This window comes from Scomber scombrus, chromosome 5, assembly GCF_963691925.1.
Source record: "Scomber scombrus chromosome 5, fScoSco1.1, whole genome shotgun sequence".
Lineage (NCBI taxonomy): Eukaryota > Metazoa > Chordata > Actinopteri > Scombriformes > Scombridae > Scomber > Scomber scombrus.
The window spans coordinates 22,088,863-22,107,625 of NC_084974.1; the positions used below are offsets into that span (position 1 = coordinate 22,088,863).

Genomic DNA, 18,763 nt, shown 5'->3' on the forward strand with positions numbered 1-18,763 from the left:
GTAGTTTCTTATAACACTATTACTACTACTACTGCTACTTTTCATTTTACATAAGTATGATGTTTATACTGTAAATTGTGTTTACTATTAATAATATATTTTGTAAAAAGTTCAGCTTGTTCATTCATCACTTACAGAGTGAGTCTACACTGACACACTGGGCCACCATGAAAAAGACAAGAAAAATATAATCAAAAATGATATTTAAATAATAAAAAGGTTCACTTAAACCATTCCAAAATTGGTGAGACAATGCTCAGACAAAACAGCCTGACCGTGTCCAAAATGAACAGAGAGGAATGAATATTATATGTGGTCTGCTGCTCTTTTTCAGTAGAATCACCCTGAAGAGTAGCCTGTCATGCAATTGCTGGATTTGCAAGTATTCAGCACGCAACACAAATCAATCTAGCCATGTTGACTACTTACTGTGCTTCAAATAAGGTGCATCTATCACTGACTGGACAGTGTCTCAGTTCAAGACAGAGTACAGTGTTGGAATAACAACACACAAAGCTTAAGACTGACTGTAGATACCTTCTTCTCTTGGCCCGATGCTATTTAAAAATTGACTGCTATTGATTGAACTTGTTATCATAAAATGGTTTTATTTAATATTCGGTCCCTCGATCCAAGCTGGATACTGCTGGCTTTTCCATATTGTTGGAACCCTGACTTACCTTTTCTTTAAATCACAGCTATCTTGGTCTACCATCATACTCAGTCCCTTCATCGTGGCCCATTTGCTATATGTGACTAGGGTTGATTTATTTGTGCTTACAACCTGCCACCAGAGTAAAGGCATGGAGAGCCAATAATTGTCACCATGTTCACTATTGATTCACCAGCATCTGACAGCACCCTGTATTTTTTGACAGTGCAGCTACCTTCTACTTCTTTTTTTCTTTTTATTTCAAACATAAATCATGAGTTATTGCTGATCAGTGTCCTTTACTGTAGCTTTAATGGCTAAGTAGACATGGGCAGTCTAAATATATTTTCCTACATTTATAAAGATAGTAAAAAATTAAAATGTGTGAGTTAGTAAAATAGTACAATTATACAAAAACCTATAGTAAAATAACCATGCATTATTGACCAAGGTTTACAATACCCTATTGCTGAAGTACAACTATAGTAATTACTGACCTACAACACGGCTGTTGCCAGCAACTTGCCAGCAGCCAGATATGAGTATGGGTGTTTTTTGTATTACTATACTATTCAGCCAGTCTACACAATGTGAGAATGAGTCTTAGCTTGCTTAATTTAAAAATGTAATATAATTTTGATCATTATGTATTTCCATTTTGCCCCTGTTTATTACCAACTGCTGTAGCATGATAACGATACAACCTAGGGTATATCCAGTTTAAGAAACCCATTTTTGTTGAAAACATCCAATAGCTTGGGAAGTCTGGGAAACATCTCCAGGCACACAGGAAAATATTACATTTTACAATTCAGGCAACAGCAACACTGACTGTTTGGAATAAATAAGTAATGGATAGTTTGAGTAGTAAAAGCCACCATGACTGATAAAGAGGAAAAATCAAAGAGCCACCTATGTAAACCTATAATACTGGTTGATTGTCAAGTGCAGGGTACTGCAATTACCACAGTCATGATGACTTAATGTGTAAATATTAAATACATAAATGGACACCAAGTGGGTGTTTCAGTCACTCAAGAATAAGACATCAGTGTTAGAAACATGCATCAGTTATGGAACCAGGAGATGAAAATCAAATGAGTCTCTGACCTATCATTTCACTTTGAAAACTATAGTTATGTAAGTGAATCAATATTAATGACTTTTTAATAATGTAAACACATCATGGTCATTAACTCGTCCTCGACAAGTCAACATATGTCTGTATAAATGTTTAAAATCCAGAGATGAAGTGATGACATGAGTAGCAAGCACAGGAGCAGGTGCTCAATGCAAATTACTTATTTAAAGATCAGTATGAATTCAATCAGTGTGCATTACATACTGATCATTTTAGATTTGTAGAACATTACAGAATAGGGTTGTGTGAGTCAGTCTTCCAATGCTCAAGTCAAAGCATCCCATTAATTTCATTACTATTGTACAATTCAGAGTGGCTCGATACCTGAGCCTCAGCCAGACTCATGTCTGTAGAGAGAAAATAACTCTTTGGGGAGAAAGATCAGAGGGCCCCTTTCTGCCTGCTGCCTTCAAAGTCACGGCTGAAAAACAGCCCGAGTGTGAGTTCAGCAGCTCAGAATTTCAAAACACAGAGAGGAAAAAGCATCCTACTGAAAAATCTTTGGAGCAGAGTACATGAACAGTGGATAGAATATAGAAAACCTTGACTAAACCTTTCCTCATGCATTCTGGCTGGTCCAGTCTAACTCTCCTCTGATTCCCTGCATGAAACAGGTCTCTTTTCAGTTTTCTAACTTGACATCACAACTCTCTGCATTAGAGGGTTTGGTGGATTGCTGTACAGACTTATAATTTGAGCCTTTGTCCAGCCTCACAAAATTCACTCAGGCCAACGTGACCACAATTCATTTAGCCCAGCCAGGCCCAAACAAGTAAGTCATTTTAACATCATCCCAGTTGTAAGCTTAAATTTTGTTAAGGAGTTTTGTTTTTTGTTAAGGAAAATTGCCTCTTGACTCTTAAATAATGACGTATGCAGTTGTTGACTCTGTTTTTTTGATTCCTGGTGTTTTGGACAGAGACACCAGAAGAGGATTGTTTTGAAGAGACGGTCCTTATAGAGTTATAGGCAGAGATATGTTTTAATTGATCTACATTTTTTGTGGCACAAACTGTTTTTAATGTGTCAGTATCCAACATGTCTGTTGATTTGTATCAGAAATGGTACAGAATATTATTTGTAACTGACAAGTTTGATGTGCATAGATGCATTGAAGTTTCAGTGTTTGTTTTGCAACAGTCACTGTGTGCGTAATTATACGTTGACAATGAGCAACATCAGTCCAATTAGAGATTGCAGACAAACAGATACGTGCAGCCTTCAGACTGCTATAAAGACAGAAGTAAATAAAATACCCTTAGTATAGAATACTAGCTGCTGTGGATTACAGAGCTGTATATTAAGAGTGAAAAGGCATGTAAAATGTTATTGTGCCTTTTTGCCCATTTTAAGCAGGTAGGCAGTGATTAAGATGCAGTACACTGCCAGATTGGAAATGACAAACCCTCAATAATGCCTCTTCTTACATTGGGGCATCAACATCTGAAATATTTCCAAACTGACACACAACTAAAAGAGAAAACTAGCCAGAAAAAAACTTGTTTTACTCACAGTACCCATACATACAGGTCAGCTAGCTAGCAGATCCAGGCTTTCCTGCAGTGTAGATTCATCATAGGGTCTATCATTGAGTATCTTCACTAACATCAGTAGATATAATATTCAACAGTTTGAGCTTCAGAAGTATAATTTAAGTCCAAACCTGACCTAAACCTTCATCATATATACAAAAATTGGAAACTGTGTCCAGACCCCACCTAAAAAGGGCCTACTGACTATATGTAATGTCTCCATGTACATTGATTGCACAACACAAGTGAAAAAACTCGACAATTCAGTTTCGGTCTTAAGTCTTAACAACACATAAAGGCATGTAATTACTTTTAAAAATCATTCGGTTTAGAAAGGAAATAATTGCTCACGTGTATCTGAACTACTTAAAGCTATCAACAACTGTGTCAATGCATGAAAATGTGTGGTGGCAACATGAAAAGGGACGAATAAGTTGAGCTCCATGCAGTGTGATAAATACCCACCATTTGTTATGGAGAGGGAAGGTTCTGCATTCAAATGTGTGCTGCAGGGCACCTCTCTTTGTTTCTGTGTCTGGTCTTTTGAAGGGTTGCATTGTAAAGAGTATGCAATTATTACACTTTGATGCTGTTGAATATTTGTACTGCGTATAGCTGATGACAAACAGTCACACAAACGTGTAACTGCAAATGCTAGGTAGCCATGGATGAAGAATTTGGTTATAGGGTGAGATAACTGGACATGATTTCTGCACAACTCTCCAGCAACAACAATTGAGCTCCCATGTCAAGTTAGGTAGAGCTTACTTATGAAGCAACCCCAATGAAGCAGCTTGTTTAAAGAATATCATTTTTCGAAAGAAAATGTAGAACTTTAATTTAACTTTAACTAATCTTATTACATCACTTCAAAACATCCAAATTTGTGCATTTGTCCCTATGATATAAGATATAATAACATGTTGTTGTCCAAGTGAGGAAATTATGTATATAACCTACGATGCACAGATTTTACCTATCTATTTCTATCTAAATCATATTATTTCCCTACACTGCACATCATGATTTCTTTATAAATGTTTACTACTGACTACCATGTGTCAGTCCTGATTTAGATTATGTGTCAGAAATGGGGTTATAAAATCAATCAATCAATCAAACGTTATTGATATAGCACCTTTCATACAAACTAGTGTAGTTCAAAGTAGAGCTGAAGTTTACAGTTAGCTGATTGGCAAGCTGATAATAAGACAAAAAAATAAAAAATGAAAATAGAAAATTTCAAAAGAGACAAAACTGGAGAGTAAAATGTTTTTTTTTTTTTAAGTGAAAATGTCCATAATATGGCAATTTAATTCATAAATATGCACTTGCTTTGACAGTTAATGAAGATATGGGGTGGGGCTACCCTGAGATTAGATGGAAGGACAGCATGGTGAACCTTTGGAGTAGACTGCTGAGTGTACAGACAAATAGAGTTGATCGTGAAATATCCTATTGGGGTTTTTTTCTGTCAGAGGTGAATGCGCACCTGCCATATTTGATTTATTACAGGAGTATGGATTGGAGGAAAATTATTTCCAAAAAACAAATGTGGAGGTGGAGGAGTTCAAACACTGGAAGTCTTGAACAAATGCATACAGACAGAAGCAGAAGGCTTATTGATTATTTTAGAAGTATTATAAAATGTATCAAGTATAATTTGTCTAAAAGTAAGAGATGACTGTGTGCTGAGAGGGGATGTGGTATAGTGGTATATTGCCACTACATATATTGAAACTGGAAGATAGTTTCATTGAAGATGAAACAATGCAAAGCGCAAAGTGAAATTCAGATCATTCACTACCGTCTTTCATAGTGTTGCAGTACTCGAGATCGGTCTCACATTTTTAAGGTCTTGGTTTTGTCTTGGAATCAACCTCATTTTTATTCGGTCTTGACTCGTTCTCGGACTAGCTGGACTCTGAATTTTTTCTCAAGTCCAGTCGAGACGGCAAAATGTTAGGAAAACCAGTCAATATAATGCACCCCAGTATGTCACCATCACTTAGTACGACCTCAGTAATAAACATAGTAGAATTCTCACTTTTTTGACAATGTTAACAAAAACTGAGAAAAGTACAGTTTATAACATAGCTGTTGTATTGGATTGAATGAGATTGCACAGGTGTACCTAATGAAGTGGCCGGTGACTGTATATCATCATATCACACAGCACTACTGTACATCCATTTGTACTTCACTAACATTCCTACATAAAGCATTTCTTTTTAGCAGAGGAATAATGTAAATGTTGAGCCACATGATTATGATTACAGTAATAGTCTCGAAAATGGTCTTGCATTGGTTTGGTCTTGGTCTTAACTTGGTCTCTTCCCCTTAAAGTCTTGGTCTTGTCTTGGGTCTTGGTATGCTCTGGTCTTGGTCTTGACTCAGTCTCGGGTTAGATGGACTTGACTACAACAGTCTTTCACATCATGATTTGCAACAAATATTCTTTTAAAAAGTTTATGTTCCAGATTTAGATTTGATTATAATTGAAAATGGAGCTTTAATTGATTACCTTTTTGATTATGTTTTTGCATTTTCTGATTATATTTCAAAAGGACAGGATAAGAGGAGAAAAATAAGCTTTAATAGATATAGTCTATCAATCAATATTAATAGATGCATATGTAGATGTTTTGCTTGGGATGCTATTTGCACCCTAGACGTATAACAACGTGAAAACATGGCAGACATTCATCTTCCACGCCAGCAGAAAAGGGTGAATTTAGAAAGGTTTAATCTCTAATGTTTGTTCTAAAGACATTTCTGGCGGGAAAGTTGTATTATATTTTCATAATCTTTCCTCTGTGAATGCATACAAGCGTCAGTTTGTCAGTTAGAAATTATTTGTCGCCAATATCTATCTTCCGTATTAGCAAACATATTGGGCTGTCACATCACTACGTAGGACCAAAGCGGTGGCGTAATGTGTAGCATGTCCGTCACTAGTGCAGGAGACACGGGTTCGAATCTTTGCAGCAGCAGTTATATATTGTTAATGTTTTCAGCGGAAAAACTCTGCTGCAATCAAATCTTGACAGACAAGTCTATGGTTGCCATGGATACCAAATACATTTCAGACCTCTCAAATCTCAGGCATTGGCCGTGCACATGCATTTCAAGCTGCTCTCATGCTCACACGCCACACCTGACATTTTTCACGCCGAGAAGTGAAAGATCTCACCGGACAGAAACTATTATATGATATACAGAAGAGAACAGCGACGTATATTTATCCTGCTGTCCCGGTGGGATACGGGAATCTTCCGCATATCTCCAGACGCTCCCCTCCGACACTCAGTCCCGCAGGGTACAAATAGCATGCACTCCTAATTGTACTGGGGTGCAAATAGCATACATTGATATTTGCACCAAGACGGGTGCAAATAGAACACTTTGCTATATATACCAAGGTACAAATAGCTTCCACTTGTAATTGTACTGGGGTGCAAATAGCATTCATTGATATTTGCACCAGGGGTGCAAATAGCCTTTGCCTTTTTTTTTATGTATAGGTTGTTCAAATTTAGATCATGTTAATGTGTGGTGCTTTTAGATGTTGGTGGATTTACAGGGTGTAATATTTGGTTTGTTGTTGATTACTGTATCAGAATAATTTTATGAGGGATGGGTCATGTAAATTGCCCAAAAATCAATTCTCGAATATGGACATTAGTGACTGACTTTTCAGATCTCACCACAACAACAGTTGGTGAGATGTGGAATGTCCTGCCAGTGTGGCCAGATTGCATTGGGCTCATTTCTATTTAATTGGGCAGGATGTGGGATACTTTGGGATACTTTGCGTATTGTTTTGGCTCTTTCCACAAACTGAAAATTAGGCTGTATTCCAATAAATTGGCCCCTCATCTCATCTGAGTTCAGTAGGCTCATGTAGCATTCATGTCATATCAGAGTTATCGTAATTAGTTTCCAACTTATAAATAGCATTTACGTCAATGTCACAATTACGACTAGGAAACTCATTTCTTTCAAAACACCAATATATTTAACTTGGCATTTAATACTACAGAAGTGCCTGAAAACCAATATGGATGCCTCGCATCAGCCACACATCAACGTTCATTATAATCAAACCCAGCTTATATGGTGTAATCATAATCATCTGTAATCATACAATGTCTTGTCTCAAAGTAATTAATAAGATAATAAGATAATCTTTCCCAACAATCCATTGGATATATCACATCAATGCAACATGCAATGACTGATAATTGATCATTTCAGTTTATTAAAACTAAGTTGACACTTTTTACTATTCCAGTTTCTATTCTGTCATTGACAGATATTACATATATCACATGTGATAAAACACATCTGTTCATATGAGTAAGTACCATTCACAATACTTCCTGTCATGCCCCTAACAACAGGATACTGAATGACCTGCAATTAAAATATCTTAAGCTGAGCTGTAGCCTATCTTAACCAAAAGCATTTAAGCCGTTTTCAGGTGCCAGTCACTCAGCCTGTTTTAATCAATAAAAAAAACTACATTTGTGTTTTAAACCCAAAAATTACAGTGATTAAGTGTTGGGCTCCGAGTGCTGCCAAAACGTACACAGCTAATTTTGGTCATCTTAGACTTAAAAGATAAAGAAGTCAAAGTTACCAACAGAAACAAAAACTCGATTAAATAAAATTAACTATGAAGATGATACACTGCAAAAAACTTTCAAACAAAAATGCTGGTAAAAAAGAGGAGAAGTAATACATGCTGCAAATAAGGATCTGATCAATACAGTGTCATGAAAACAGTATTTATGCAACACTAACAATAGCTGCTCATTTAGCAGCTTAAAACATAGGCTAGTGAATGAGCACCTACGTAGTACACTGGTCATATTAGGCATGTTTGATTTTTCAGAAAAAAAATATAGGCAAAACTCTTTTCTTTTTCCATACTGATTTGAACACCAAGTGGGGAGATGAGTAGGAAGAGATCTGGACAGTTGAGAGGACAGATGAGGGTACATGTTGGAGAGCAGCTTCTGTTGCTCAGAAACTAACAGTACTTTTTTGAAGTGTGTGTGTTTTTGCTTTACCATCTGGGCATTTCAGCTTGCCAATGCAGTGAGGCTTATATTTAATTTAAGGCAGGTTTGTTGATTTGTGTTCATTTTTTAATCCCTTTTTTATATTTATATATAGGAAACTTTATGAAGGAAAACATACCAGACTAAAACAAAAACAAAATATTGCTTTTATAGCACAGAAGTCGGTTCCTTTTTTCTGTCTACATAGTTTAAGGCTATTCCAGCCATTTGTTTCCTAAGTAGTTCCTGTAACAACTGTAAGTCCCCATAACAACACGAGACTATGTACTGTACTTTCTACTAACAGCTCAGTGACTGAGAACGGTACGCTCCCTGTAGACATGCCAATAAGGCTATTATGGTCATTGCTCCTGAGGAAACTGTTGAGAAAACCAACAATGTATTTTCCTCCGAGCATACTGCCCCGAGTCTCTCTGTCTGTGCTGCCTTAGCCTGTGATGATGTTTTGGAGGTAGGCCAGGGGATTACTGGGGGAAGAAATGTGATTTTTGCTCTCATTTACCATTGAGACATGGCATTTGAGGGCACATACCCTGTTAGCAATGCAACTTAATAATATCAGATAGAGCCAGTAGGACCCAGACATAGCTACAAAACCTTACTGTAGACATATTGGTACTTATTTACCCCTGGAATCAGTTTATTTTGACTCATAGAGACAAAGAGCTTGGAGATAATTATATATTTCATGTGACAGCCTTGTTTTTCATCTTACAGACTAAAATGTACATTTTCCAACATAAATATAAGGGAGATTCATGCTACTGTAAAGAGTATATCATACTGTTAGCAACATGGAAATGAAAACACAACTCAATAAAAAAAATAAAAAGGATACTCACATGCAAACTGTAAATGAGCATTCCGACTTAGAATGGTCCCAAAGTTGTTCCCCGCTCTACATTGGTACTTCCCATAGTCAGTGATCTCACTTGCATTGGTAATAATTAAGTTTCCATCGATGAAGCTGTAGCGGTAATCTGCCACAGCATCTACTTCTGTCCCATTGATGTACCAACTGAAAGACACAACAAAAGAGTAGGAGACTGTGATGAATGACAAGCTAATGAGCTGTGAAAGCAGTATTGCAATTAGGAGACAAACAAATATATGTCACACCTGTATGTGGGGGTTGGATTCCCACGTGCTTCACAGTGCATCACCACTTTCTTTTCATCAGAATCCAAAGGAAAAACAACATCATGTGGCTCCTGGATAAAAACAGGCCCAAACTCTTCACTTTCTATGGGGAAAGGAGAGATAAAAACAAGGATGATTACAGTTATCATCACAGGAGTTCCCCTAAGTTTTAGCATCACATTACTTTTTCAATTGTTCCCCAGTTTGATTAGTGCATATTTCCTTCCAACCTCCATTATGGGAAACAGGAGAAAAAGAAAATGTACAGACCCATAGTGTGATGGAATAATGGACAAAATTAAACAATAACTAGCTGTATATTGTGCAGCAGACCATTTCCTTTTTCACAAGTAATAACACTAATTTGAGATAATATATAACTTTGGTTTGACTACAGGAAGGAATGCTGGGAATCCTCAAAGCAAGTCTACATTTGTTTTCAATGAGATAGCCTGGATACACTTCTAAAAGAAAAATAACTTCTTAAATTAGAGGTGATCTTTTCTGATCATACAGTTGACCTAGGTGGACATACTTTACATGGTGAAAAGATGAACCTTTAGAAAAGTGTCACCCTTGAGCTATTTTTTTTTAAGGCAGGTCAAGTCAAGGTTATTTATGTAGGTCCACATTACAACAAAAGTTATCTCTGGATATGTGATGCCCCTGTGAGGTCATGTTTTGGGTGTGTCTAATTCTTCTCTCCCTTGCAGGTGAATAAGCTGGGCTGATTGCAGTAACTCAGGGCACCTGGGCCCAGTGCCCTATAGTTTATTTGTGACTCCTCTTTCTCATTCATTGTAGGCTGTGCTGTGAGCTCTGACCTCCCTGCTATCTGTCTCCCCTCTGCTTCTTCCCACAGGCATCATCCTGGGTTTAGTTTAATTTGGTTTCCAGCATGTTTCTTCAGTTCTAGTTATATCTGTTCTGCATATTAGAACACCCTCGCAAAAAACGTTCCCACACTCATTACCCAGCCCTTACATTACTGATGCCTCTGACATACATACCACATACTTCGGTTACTTTATTTGGCACAATGTCTAATTTGGTTTATTTTGGCTTCAATAAATATATTTTGTTAAATGGCTACCATGGGGTGTGTCTCTTTTTTTTGTGGCCACTTGAGCCACGTCATAACAGGGCATGATTCACATAAAGCTAGTCTAGACCACACTCTTTAATTTACAGAGATCCACCATTCTCCCATGAACAAGCACAAGTAAAAACTCTCCTTTCAACGGGAAAAAACCTTGAGCAGAACTGAGCATGAGGTGGGTTGCCATCTGCCTTGACCAGGGAAGAGGGGAGAGAAACACAGAGAAGAATAATGGAGATATAACAAATAATTACAGTGGTAGCAGTGGGCAAATATAAGTAATAATAATAGTACTAGTTGTTTAAGCAAATATCCAATTACTTTCATGTCTTTTGTACCTAGTGTTGTTTGCACAGAGGGCCAAATGGTGAGCCAACACTGCTGCCAACATGGGTCTTAACACATCCAAGTAAAATTTTTAACATTATACAGTATAATTTCTTGGCCAGGTTTGAGAGTGCAAACATCTGTGGTCTCTGTGGCCTGTTTCCTGCTATGATTCCCATTGCACATTAAAAAGATAACACATGTTCAAACAGAGGTATCCAGCGGTATACAAGCGCATTAGATGAGTGATAACATTAGTAAGATAATGTTAGTACATTTGTAACAACACACTATTTATTATCTCTTCTCTCTGATCTATTTCTGGGCTTTTACAGAATAATTTGACCACCATACCACTGAACAGAACATAGCAATGTTCTATTTGTCAGGGTGGAGATGTTGCAACAACACAATCTTTTCTTTTTCTGTCAGTTCTCCAACATTGTTTACTGTCCTCCTAATAGCCTGTGCCAGAGACTTTACTTTTTTTATAACAAGCTCTACAAGCAAAATTACAAGAAATAAAACAAGCCCATAGTGGAAGTGTTATCCAAAAAATAAATAAAAAATGGCCCCAGCTGGGAGTTTAGACATTGTTCAATTCTGGGCATCAAATACCATAAGTATCTCTTATCTTTTGGCATTAATATGGTATTATGTAACTGCAATATACAAATTAATGTAATAAAACAGATAAAATGTTGCTTTTACATGACAGCACAAGCTTATGAATATCACAAAATAATAGCTTTTTGGTGCTTTTCATCTTACCCTTCATGTTATGGTTGACTGCACCATCTTGAATTCAATACTGCTGATGTTTCAATATATAATTTGTATCTATAAGGTTTATATTAAAAACTGCCTTTTGACTACAGAAGGATTAAATCACTGTACTTAATACTGCTCTTACTTTCATCAAATAATATGCTTTATGTTGTAGTATCTTTCATTATTTTACACGCAACAAAAGGGCCCTATTTTCATGGTGGCACAATGACCAACGCAAGCAGCACCATGTGAGTTTGGTATTTTCCTGATCTCAAAACTCGTTATACCCGTCTGTGTGGTATTTTGGTGCCGAGCGCATTGTGCACAGCTGACAGGACAAGCACTAACAGTTGGGAGGTTCATTCAATTGAGGCAGCAGAAGGAGAGTTGTTGATATTTTGTTGGAAATAGGATTTTAGACATTGTACTAAGAATAAAACTACATCTGTTTACTGTGCAATGTCAATCTGCTGCCACTTTGGTGGTTCTATCAACAAGAGCAAAGTAGAAACTTGCAGAAAACGTGCTGCAATGGGGGATTAATTATCTGCAGGAACATCAGAAAATAAGTCAGCATTGATCTATGAATTAATACTGGTGATTCATGGTTGTCCACAGCTGTGGGATATTGTATGAAAACAGCTCTGCTCAGTTCATGAAATCATTTCAATCATATGAAGGCAGCAGGACAGCTATGCTAATAAACCTGCAACCTTGGATTTCAGAAGTGCTGAGCCAGAGCGCACTGCCAATACACATGGCCGTCCACCAAGTTTACCATGACTAAATCACATCGAATGGAATAGAAAGCCTTAATTGTCATTTTATTGTACATACAATGAAATAAGGAGAGCTACTCCTAGGTGGTGCATTAAAAACACAGTACAAAAAACCCCACTGAACTGCAGACCAAAGAGCCACTGCACTTTGGCCATCTTCAACCATCTTCTCGTGCAAATAACACAAGATAATTAATGTGCAAAATAACCGCACGCATTTCTGCAAACATCTGACTTCCTGGTTATAACTTGGTAGTCTGCCTGTTTAAGAGGGAAACATTGGATTATAAGGGTTCACCACATATTTCTATTATGTTATTTCTATCATCATTGTACTAATAAACTATTTAAAAACCAACACTATCTGCCTGACTGTAGATTTGTGGTGCTGCATGTTCTGCACCTTCCAAGCAACTATACAGTATGATTTCCTGGAAGAAGCATCTTCTCATTGTTGTGCTATTGTTGTTTTGCTTGGCAAAGTTGTTTCAGAACTACGAACCCAGCTGGTCCTAACTGGTCCAAAGTGACAGACATGTCAAAATACTTTAATGTTCTGCACCTGAACAGCTAATAAGATATCTAGCCTGCTAACTGAGGTTAACGCTGCACTTTTCCACAGGGAATGTTTGGTAGTGGCACACTCAGCAAGCTAAGGTGCATGACAAGATGTGTGTTCTTGTTTATAAGTTAGTAGGATACTTTAGCAGGAAAGCGAATGCAGGTTGATGTCCAGAGTCTGCTAGCTTGCTGCTATCAGGCTCAGTGTAAACATCTGTACTGCCTATTAAAGAACTTCATGTTATTGCTTTATGCAAGATTTGATTTGCTGTATCGAACAATAATTTAAAATATAAATTTCTCCCTTTAAGTTTCTGATCAAAATCAAAAACAAAACATCAAAATTTAAATTAGACAAGCAAGTAGTGATGATTAAATAACCAACAACAAAAATTAAAACAATTGAATCTAAAGGCTGATGCAGATAGAGAGTATTACAGAATACTGCTATTGAACAAAAAAAAAAAAAAACACTACATTGGGATGTTTTTGTTTAGTTTTTACATTTAGTGTTAGTCAATTAAAAGCTTGAATTATGAATGTTTTAACAATGTAACATTTGTGAAATGTTATTTAAGATTTAAGATTGTTGGCTCTAGTTTAAAATGTGATTTCTCCTCAGCACTAAGGCACCAACATATTGATGTGCTTGCTGGTTTTATCTAGTCTTCTGTTAACACAGAAGTGATGCACTTATTGTACAAGGGTTCCTAGGTATACTGCATCTCAGATTTTCAGACAGCTCAACCCTATGTTTTTCTTTAGAAGAAGGTTTCCTTATGAGATAATGAATTTATGAAGAATATAAGCACATTAAGCATTAAGCAAACATTTAGGTTTGTCTGGCATTGCATTTGCTCTGATACATAAATAATAAAACAATGCAAGTCACCAATCTTGAGTATTTCTAACTATTTAGGAATGATTTGATGACAAAAAGACAATAATGTTTTGCTTTGTTTTTCTCTCACTTCCTTTTGAATAAATAAAGACCAGACTGAAGGCAACAGGCATAGCATCATCAGGCTCTTTGACTGATGACATCTGTGAGTCGTAGACTACAGGAAGTCATTAACTGCGAAGAACTAGATATCACTAAATGTGGTGAGAAATGTGATATCTAGTGTGAATTTTCTATGATTACAATATATAAAGGGGTGGCAGTGCCTCTGTTGCAATAAGCCTGGATCCAGTTGTGGCCCGTAAAATACAGTGGGGTTTTCTCTTAGAAACCAAGGAAAGCCAGGACTCTTTCTCTATAGAAAATGGCTATTACAATCATTTTATTAAAACAATTTAATAACTTTGCCATATAACAACTTCTTATTTTGGTACCATGAGCATATCAACCATATCCTGAAATAGCTGGTAAGTGTTGGCCTGTGTGTGGGGTAAAACATGATATAGCAGCCTTACCGCTGTCTACCACAGAGTAAATAAAAGTAAAGCTGGCATTCTTTGATTATAAAATAGTTAAGTCTTAGTCAGGTGTGGTCACCGTCATGTCACTGTGAATTTCCTGAGAACTGCTCGTCCGAACAACTTCAAAATCTACATTGCACCTCTTTGGGTCCCCAGAAGTACATCCATCTGGTCTGAAATAGATCAGATGAACAGTTCTCGAGATATGCAAAAGACAAACGTACATTCAAACAACAGACAGCTATTTTTTTTTAACTTTATAGCTAGATGAAAGAAATGGGAATGAACCTTGACATCAAATAATGTGAGTCAAAAACAGCCTCCTGCAGGGTTTTGAATAATTTTGAATGCCTCTGGTGTTATTTATTGGTTGTTCAGTCACTTGTTGATGGTGTGTGATTTGTGAATGAGCCTGTGCTGAAGGTCTGAAAGTCGCTTATGAGAATGTCTTCTTTGTTGTTATGTTTTTAAGATGTGCTGTATAGTAAGCAACACAATGAGTGGTAAGGCTACTGAAAACATTGTAGGCTATTTTTGTATGTTTTGTATGCATATAGATAAGATTGTGTACACCATGCATTTGATACATATATGTATCTATTATATGTGTATTTCTTTTATAAATACATTATTTGACTAAGAGCTTATTAATCAATCATGTGGTTTGTTGTATTACACCACAGTAGAACAGTACTACAGATTTGAGGGTGCTGTTGTTGGTAAAATGACACTTTGTTTTCCATACACATAGTGAAATGTGCCAAACGTTGGGTGAGCATTCCAATGGAAGCCCAGTATTAATATTAAATGATGTTTTGACCCATTGTAAGGGCCTGTGGTGAGTATCCAGCTGCACCATCATGAATCTACTGAGACCTCTGACACTATCCTACCTTATACGTTACTTCTTTATATGACCTGTATGACTTGGCTTTTGAACCTATTCACTGCTGAAATGAGCACTTGTAGTTCCAGAGTCCATTTACATGGAATTTTTAAAAGCACAGATTACCCCATGTGGTTGACATGGCCTAGAACCGCCACTGAATGTGGATGTAAACACCTTGACAGTAAACTTTAACCCTTTGGTTATTGCTTTATTTCAGCTACAGTGCACTGCATCAAAAAAAAAAACACAAAAGAGTGAGAAAGAGTGTTGTCAACTTTCCTGATTGCAACAGTTGAATCTGATCTAAATTGGTATGGTTCACTGTACTGCAGAGAAGATACTTAAGATATGCATTCTGCTTCAGCTCAAAAATAAAAATAAACATTGGTTAGTTTGACTTCAAACTATTCAATAAATGGAAAATTGATGATTCTCATATTTACATAATATTGTTACCATGGTATATTGACAATCAGAGGTCTCCCATCATGGACGAACATACAAGAAAATGGACTCCACAAAGTTGTTTCTTATTTTCCTTTTGTGGAGTTCTGTCCATGCAGGATACATTTTTTGTGAGCATAAAAAAGATTAGAGTTGGTTTCAATGCTTAAGGACATACGGTCTGTGTGTGTGTACAAAACACAAACACAAACATAGGAGTTCTTTAAATCACTCAACTTCAAGTGTCATTGCCATCTCCCGTCAGAGCAAAAAAGCAATATCCCCTTCAAGCCATCAAAGGTGCATTACTTTTTGGCATCCATTTCATTCACTGGACATCAATCCAGTGCAATGGTGTAATGCTCTTGTCACTGCTGACAATGGAGAGGCATTACTCTCACCTTGGATATAGAGATGTAAGTCATTTTATGGCTACATAGTAATAATGCTGCCAGAAAGTAAAAAAGACAAAAAGATAGGCAGTGAGGCACACGAAAAGAAAGAGAAATGACTGAAAGGATGACAGGGGAAAAAAAGCTGGGAGGCAAAATGAAAAAAGAAAGTTTATTGTTAATCCTATTTTCTGTCTGTCTTTAATGTGACTCATTTCATTTTTCCCAATGTGTGCTATCCTGCTTGCTGATTCAGCAGCTACAGCTGGATTTCCATTAATTAAGCACTCTAGATGCAATAAGCATGATGTGATTAATCATATATTAAACCCTCCACGTGTCATTATATCCTCTAGATTTATTCATACTGTAAGTAAGGACAGGAAGTGACCCATGTAGATATATGACAGTGTGTTTCCATGCTGTGTCTGGGGTATTAAATCTTCCCTGCTGACAAAGATATCTATCATATCTATACCTTCTATACTGACGGGAACACAAGGAGAGCTGGATATTGCCATGATCCCACTTCAATTTCACAAAGGGCATGACCCTGGTCACTACAGCCCATGCACAGTGATGATGGATAGGTGAGTTTCATTTCCAGACCAAATCTAAACAGGCAGTAAAGCCTGCACACACAGCGTGAGACCAGAGATGGCAGAGTGTTGGCAGAGTGCAGAGACACTGTAGCAGAGTGCATTCACACCAATTATGTTTTGAGAGGTTGGAGTGTCCACCCTTTACTTTGTTTTTAATTGGCAAGTGAGAGGAATGCCAAGCAACGTGGCACCTCCCGTTTAAATTAAAACTACCCGAAAATTCAGAGCACAATCTACAAGGCAGTTGGACAGAATTGAAAATATAATCCAGGACTAATAAAAGGGAATGACCAAAAAATGCAAATCTGTCTTGACAGACAGAGGCAGATGCTGACATTTGAAAACAATTAACAAAATAACAGCCAACCAAACAGCAAACCACTCTTATATTCAGCTTTCTCCTCTTGTTTTCTTAAATAATGCAAACCACAGCATGCAAAGTATACTCAAGCGTTCATTATCCCTGGCTAAAATAGTGGATGATGTCTATGCAGGAATACGTCTTTCCAAATTATACCATTTATGAGCAATTTGTTATGTTATGTTACTTTTGTGCAAAAGGTACCATGTGTTTGTATTTGTTTGGATGTGGACTTTAAGAAACCGAAAGCAACACTTTTCCATTTTGGTTCAAGCAAGAGCGAACAAACTGTAAGTTTGACCGCACCATTAGTTTTACCTTCACTCCTGTAGTCCTCTTGAGAGCTGAGCAGACTCAGGGCTGACAGGGGGTGACTTGAGAAAGCAGGCCAGTCAGGAGTCACCAGTCCACCACTGTGGTGTTGTCGAGGTCTGCTGCGTGAGTTGAGCAGTGACGAAGAGCTGTCTGGTTTCATTCGTAACACTGCTGCATATGATATAGGGCGGGCTGCAACAGCTCTTGCAAAGTCTGGGAAAAAAGGTGCAACAATGCAGAGTTATATCACATATAGGCATGACTATGACTTTAAAGACTGTGTAAAGTGAATTCAGACATTTTCTTCTAAACACATTAAATACGTCATAAATGTATTTCTAAATAAGGTGTAAAAAGCATTTCAACCATTTAGATTTGAATTGTGGAGCTAGGCTTCACAAACTGTGTTTCAAGATTTCTGTGTCTGGATTTAATGGGCGGGTCTGAAAATCACTGCCGCGTTTAGCATAAACCCGCCCCTGCTGCTGTAGACGTTCAGCGCAAACTATTACTACTACAGTCTACAGTAGCCAGTTAGCCGAGTTAGACGCCAAGTTAGCTGCTGAGCTAGCCGCCGAGTTAGCCAACGAGCTAGCCGCCGAATTAGCCAACGAGCTAGCCGCCGAGTTAGCCACTGAGTTAGCAGCAGAAAGCTCTCAGACCTAGTGTCCATGTTTCTGGTAGAGGTGGTGACTTTGATTGACAGGTGACACTTGGTAGGGGGCGGGGTTTCAGTGGACTCGGCGGGCACTCCCACAGCGTTTGGGAGCAGAGAAAAAGGTTGATTTTACACAACGTTGAAGCCTAATTTCATACATTTGGCGATGTGTTTAATCATTAAAATTTGGCAGGGTGGTTAACATCTGTGGTATGTCAAACTCAGATGACAAATTTGGCTTAAAGAATGTTGTTTCAGTTTGGATATCTGTATTAAAACCATTAAGTAGCACATGCAAAATATCATCTTTATGGGTTATCTTTTTACTTTTAGATTAGTGACCAAATGGTCAGAAAGATACTAAGTTGATGGTTACATTTTCTGTCATTTATAGCACTACTCTGTACTATCATTTATAAAACTGATGGGATGGAGTCAGTTTTCCAAGCTATGAGGATTTTTTTCCCCCCAAAAAAAGTTCTACAGCAAAGGTAAGCGACAGCAGGATAAGGAGGTATCACAGTTCAGAGACAGTTCTGAGTGAAATAGGTGGAAAAATAATTTATTTTTTCAAAGCCTGCAGAAAATAAA

General features: G+C 37.3%; 1 protein-coding gene across 1 annotated transcript in view; it reads right to left on the bottom strand.

The window, feature by feature from the left end:
• The window catches only part of cntn5 (contactin 5), a 63,178-nt gene extending 45,489 nt beyond the window's left edge, over positions 1 to 17,689 (bottom strand). Inside the window, exons 1-3 of the mRNA XM_062419452.1 lie at positions 17,518 to 17,689; positions 9,532 to 9,655; positions 9,255 to 9,430 (exon numbers count right to left, since the gene is read on the bottom strand). Coding sequence (XP_062275436.1) covers positions 9,255 to 9,430; positions 9,532 to 9,655; positions 17,518 to 17,674 — 457 coding nt within the window. The 5' untranslated portion in view covers positions 17,675 to 17,689. The remainder of the gene's footprint in view (positions 1 to 9,254; positions 9,431 to 9,531; positions 9,656 to 17,517) is intronic.
• Between the last annotated feature and the right edge of the window lie 1,074 nt (positions 17,690 to 18,763).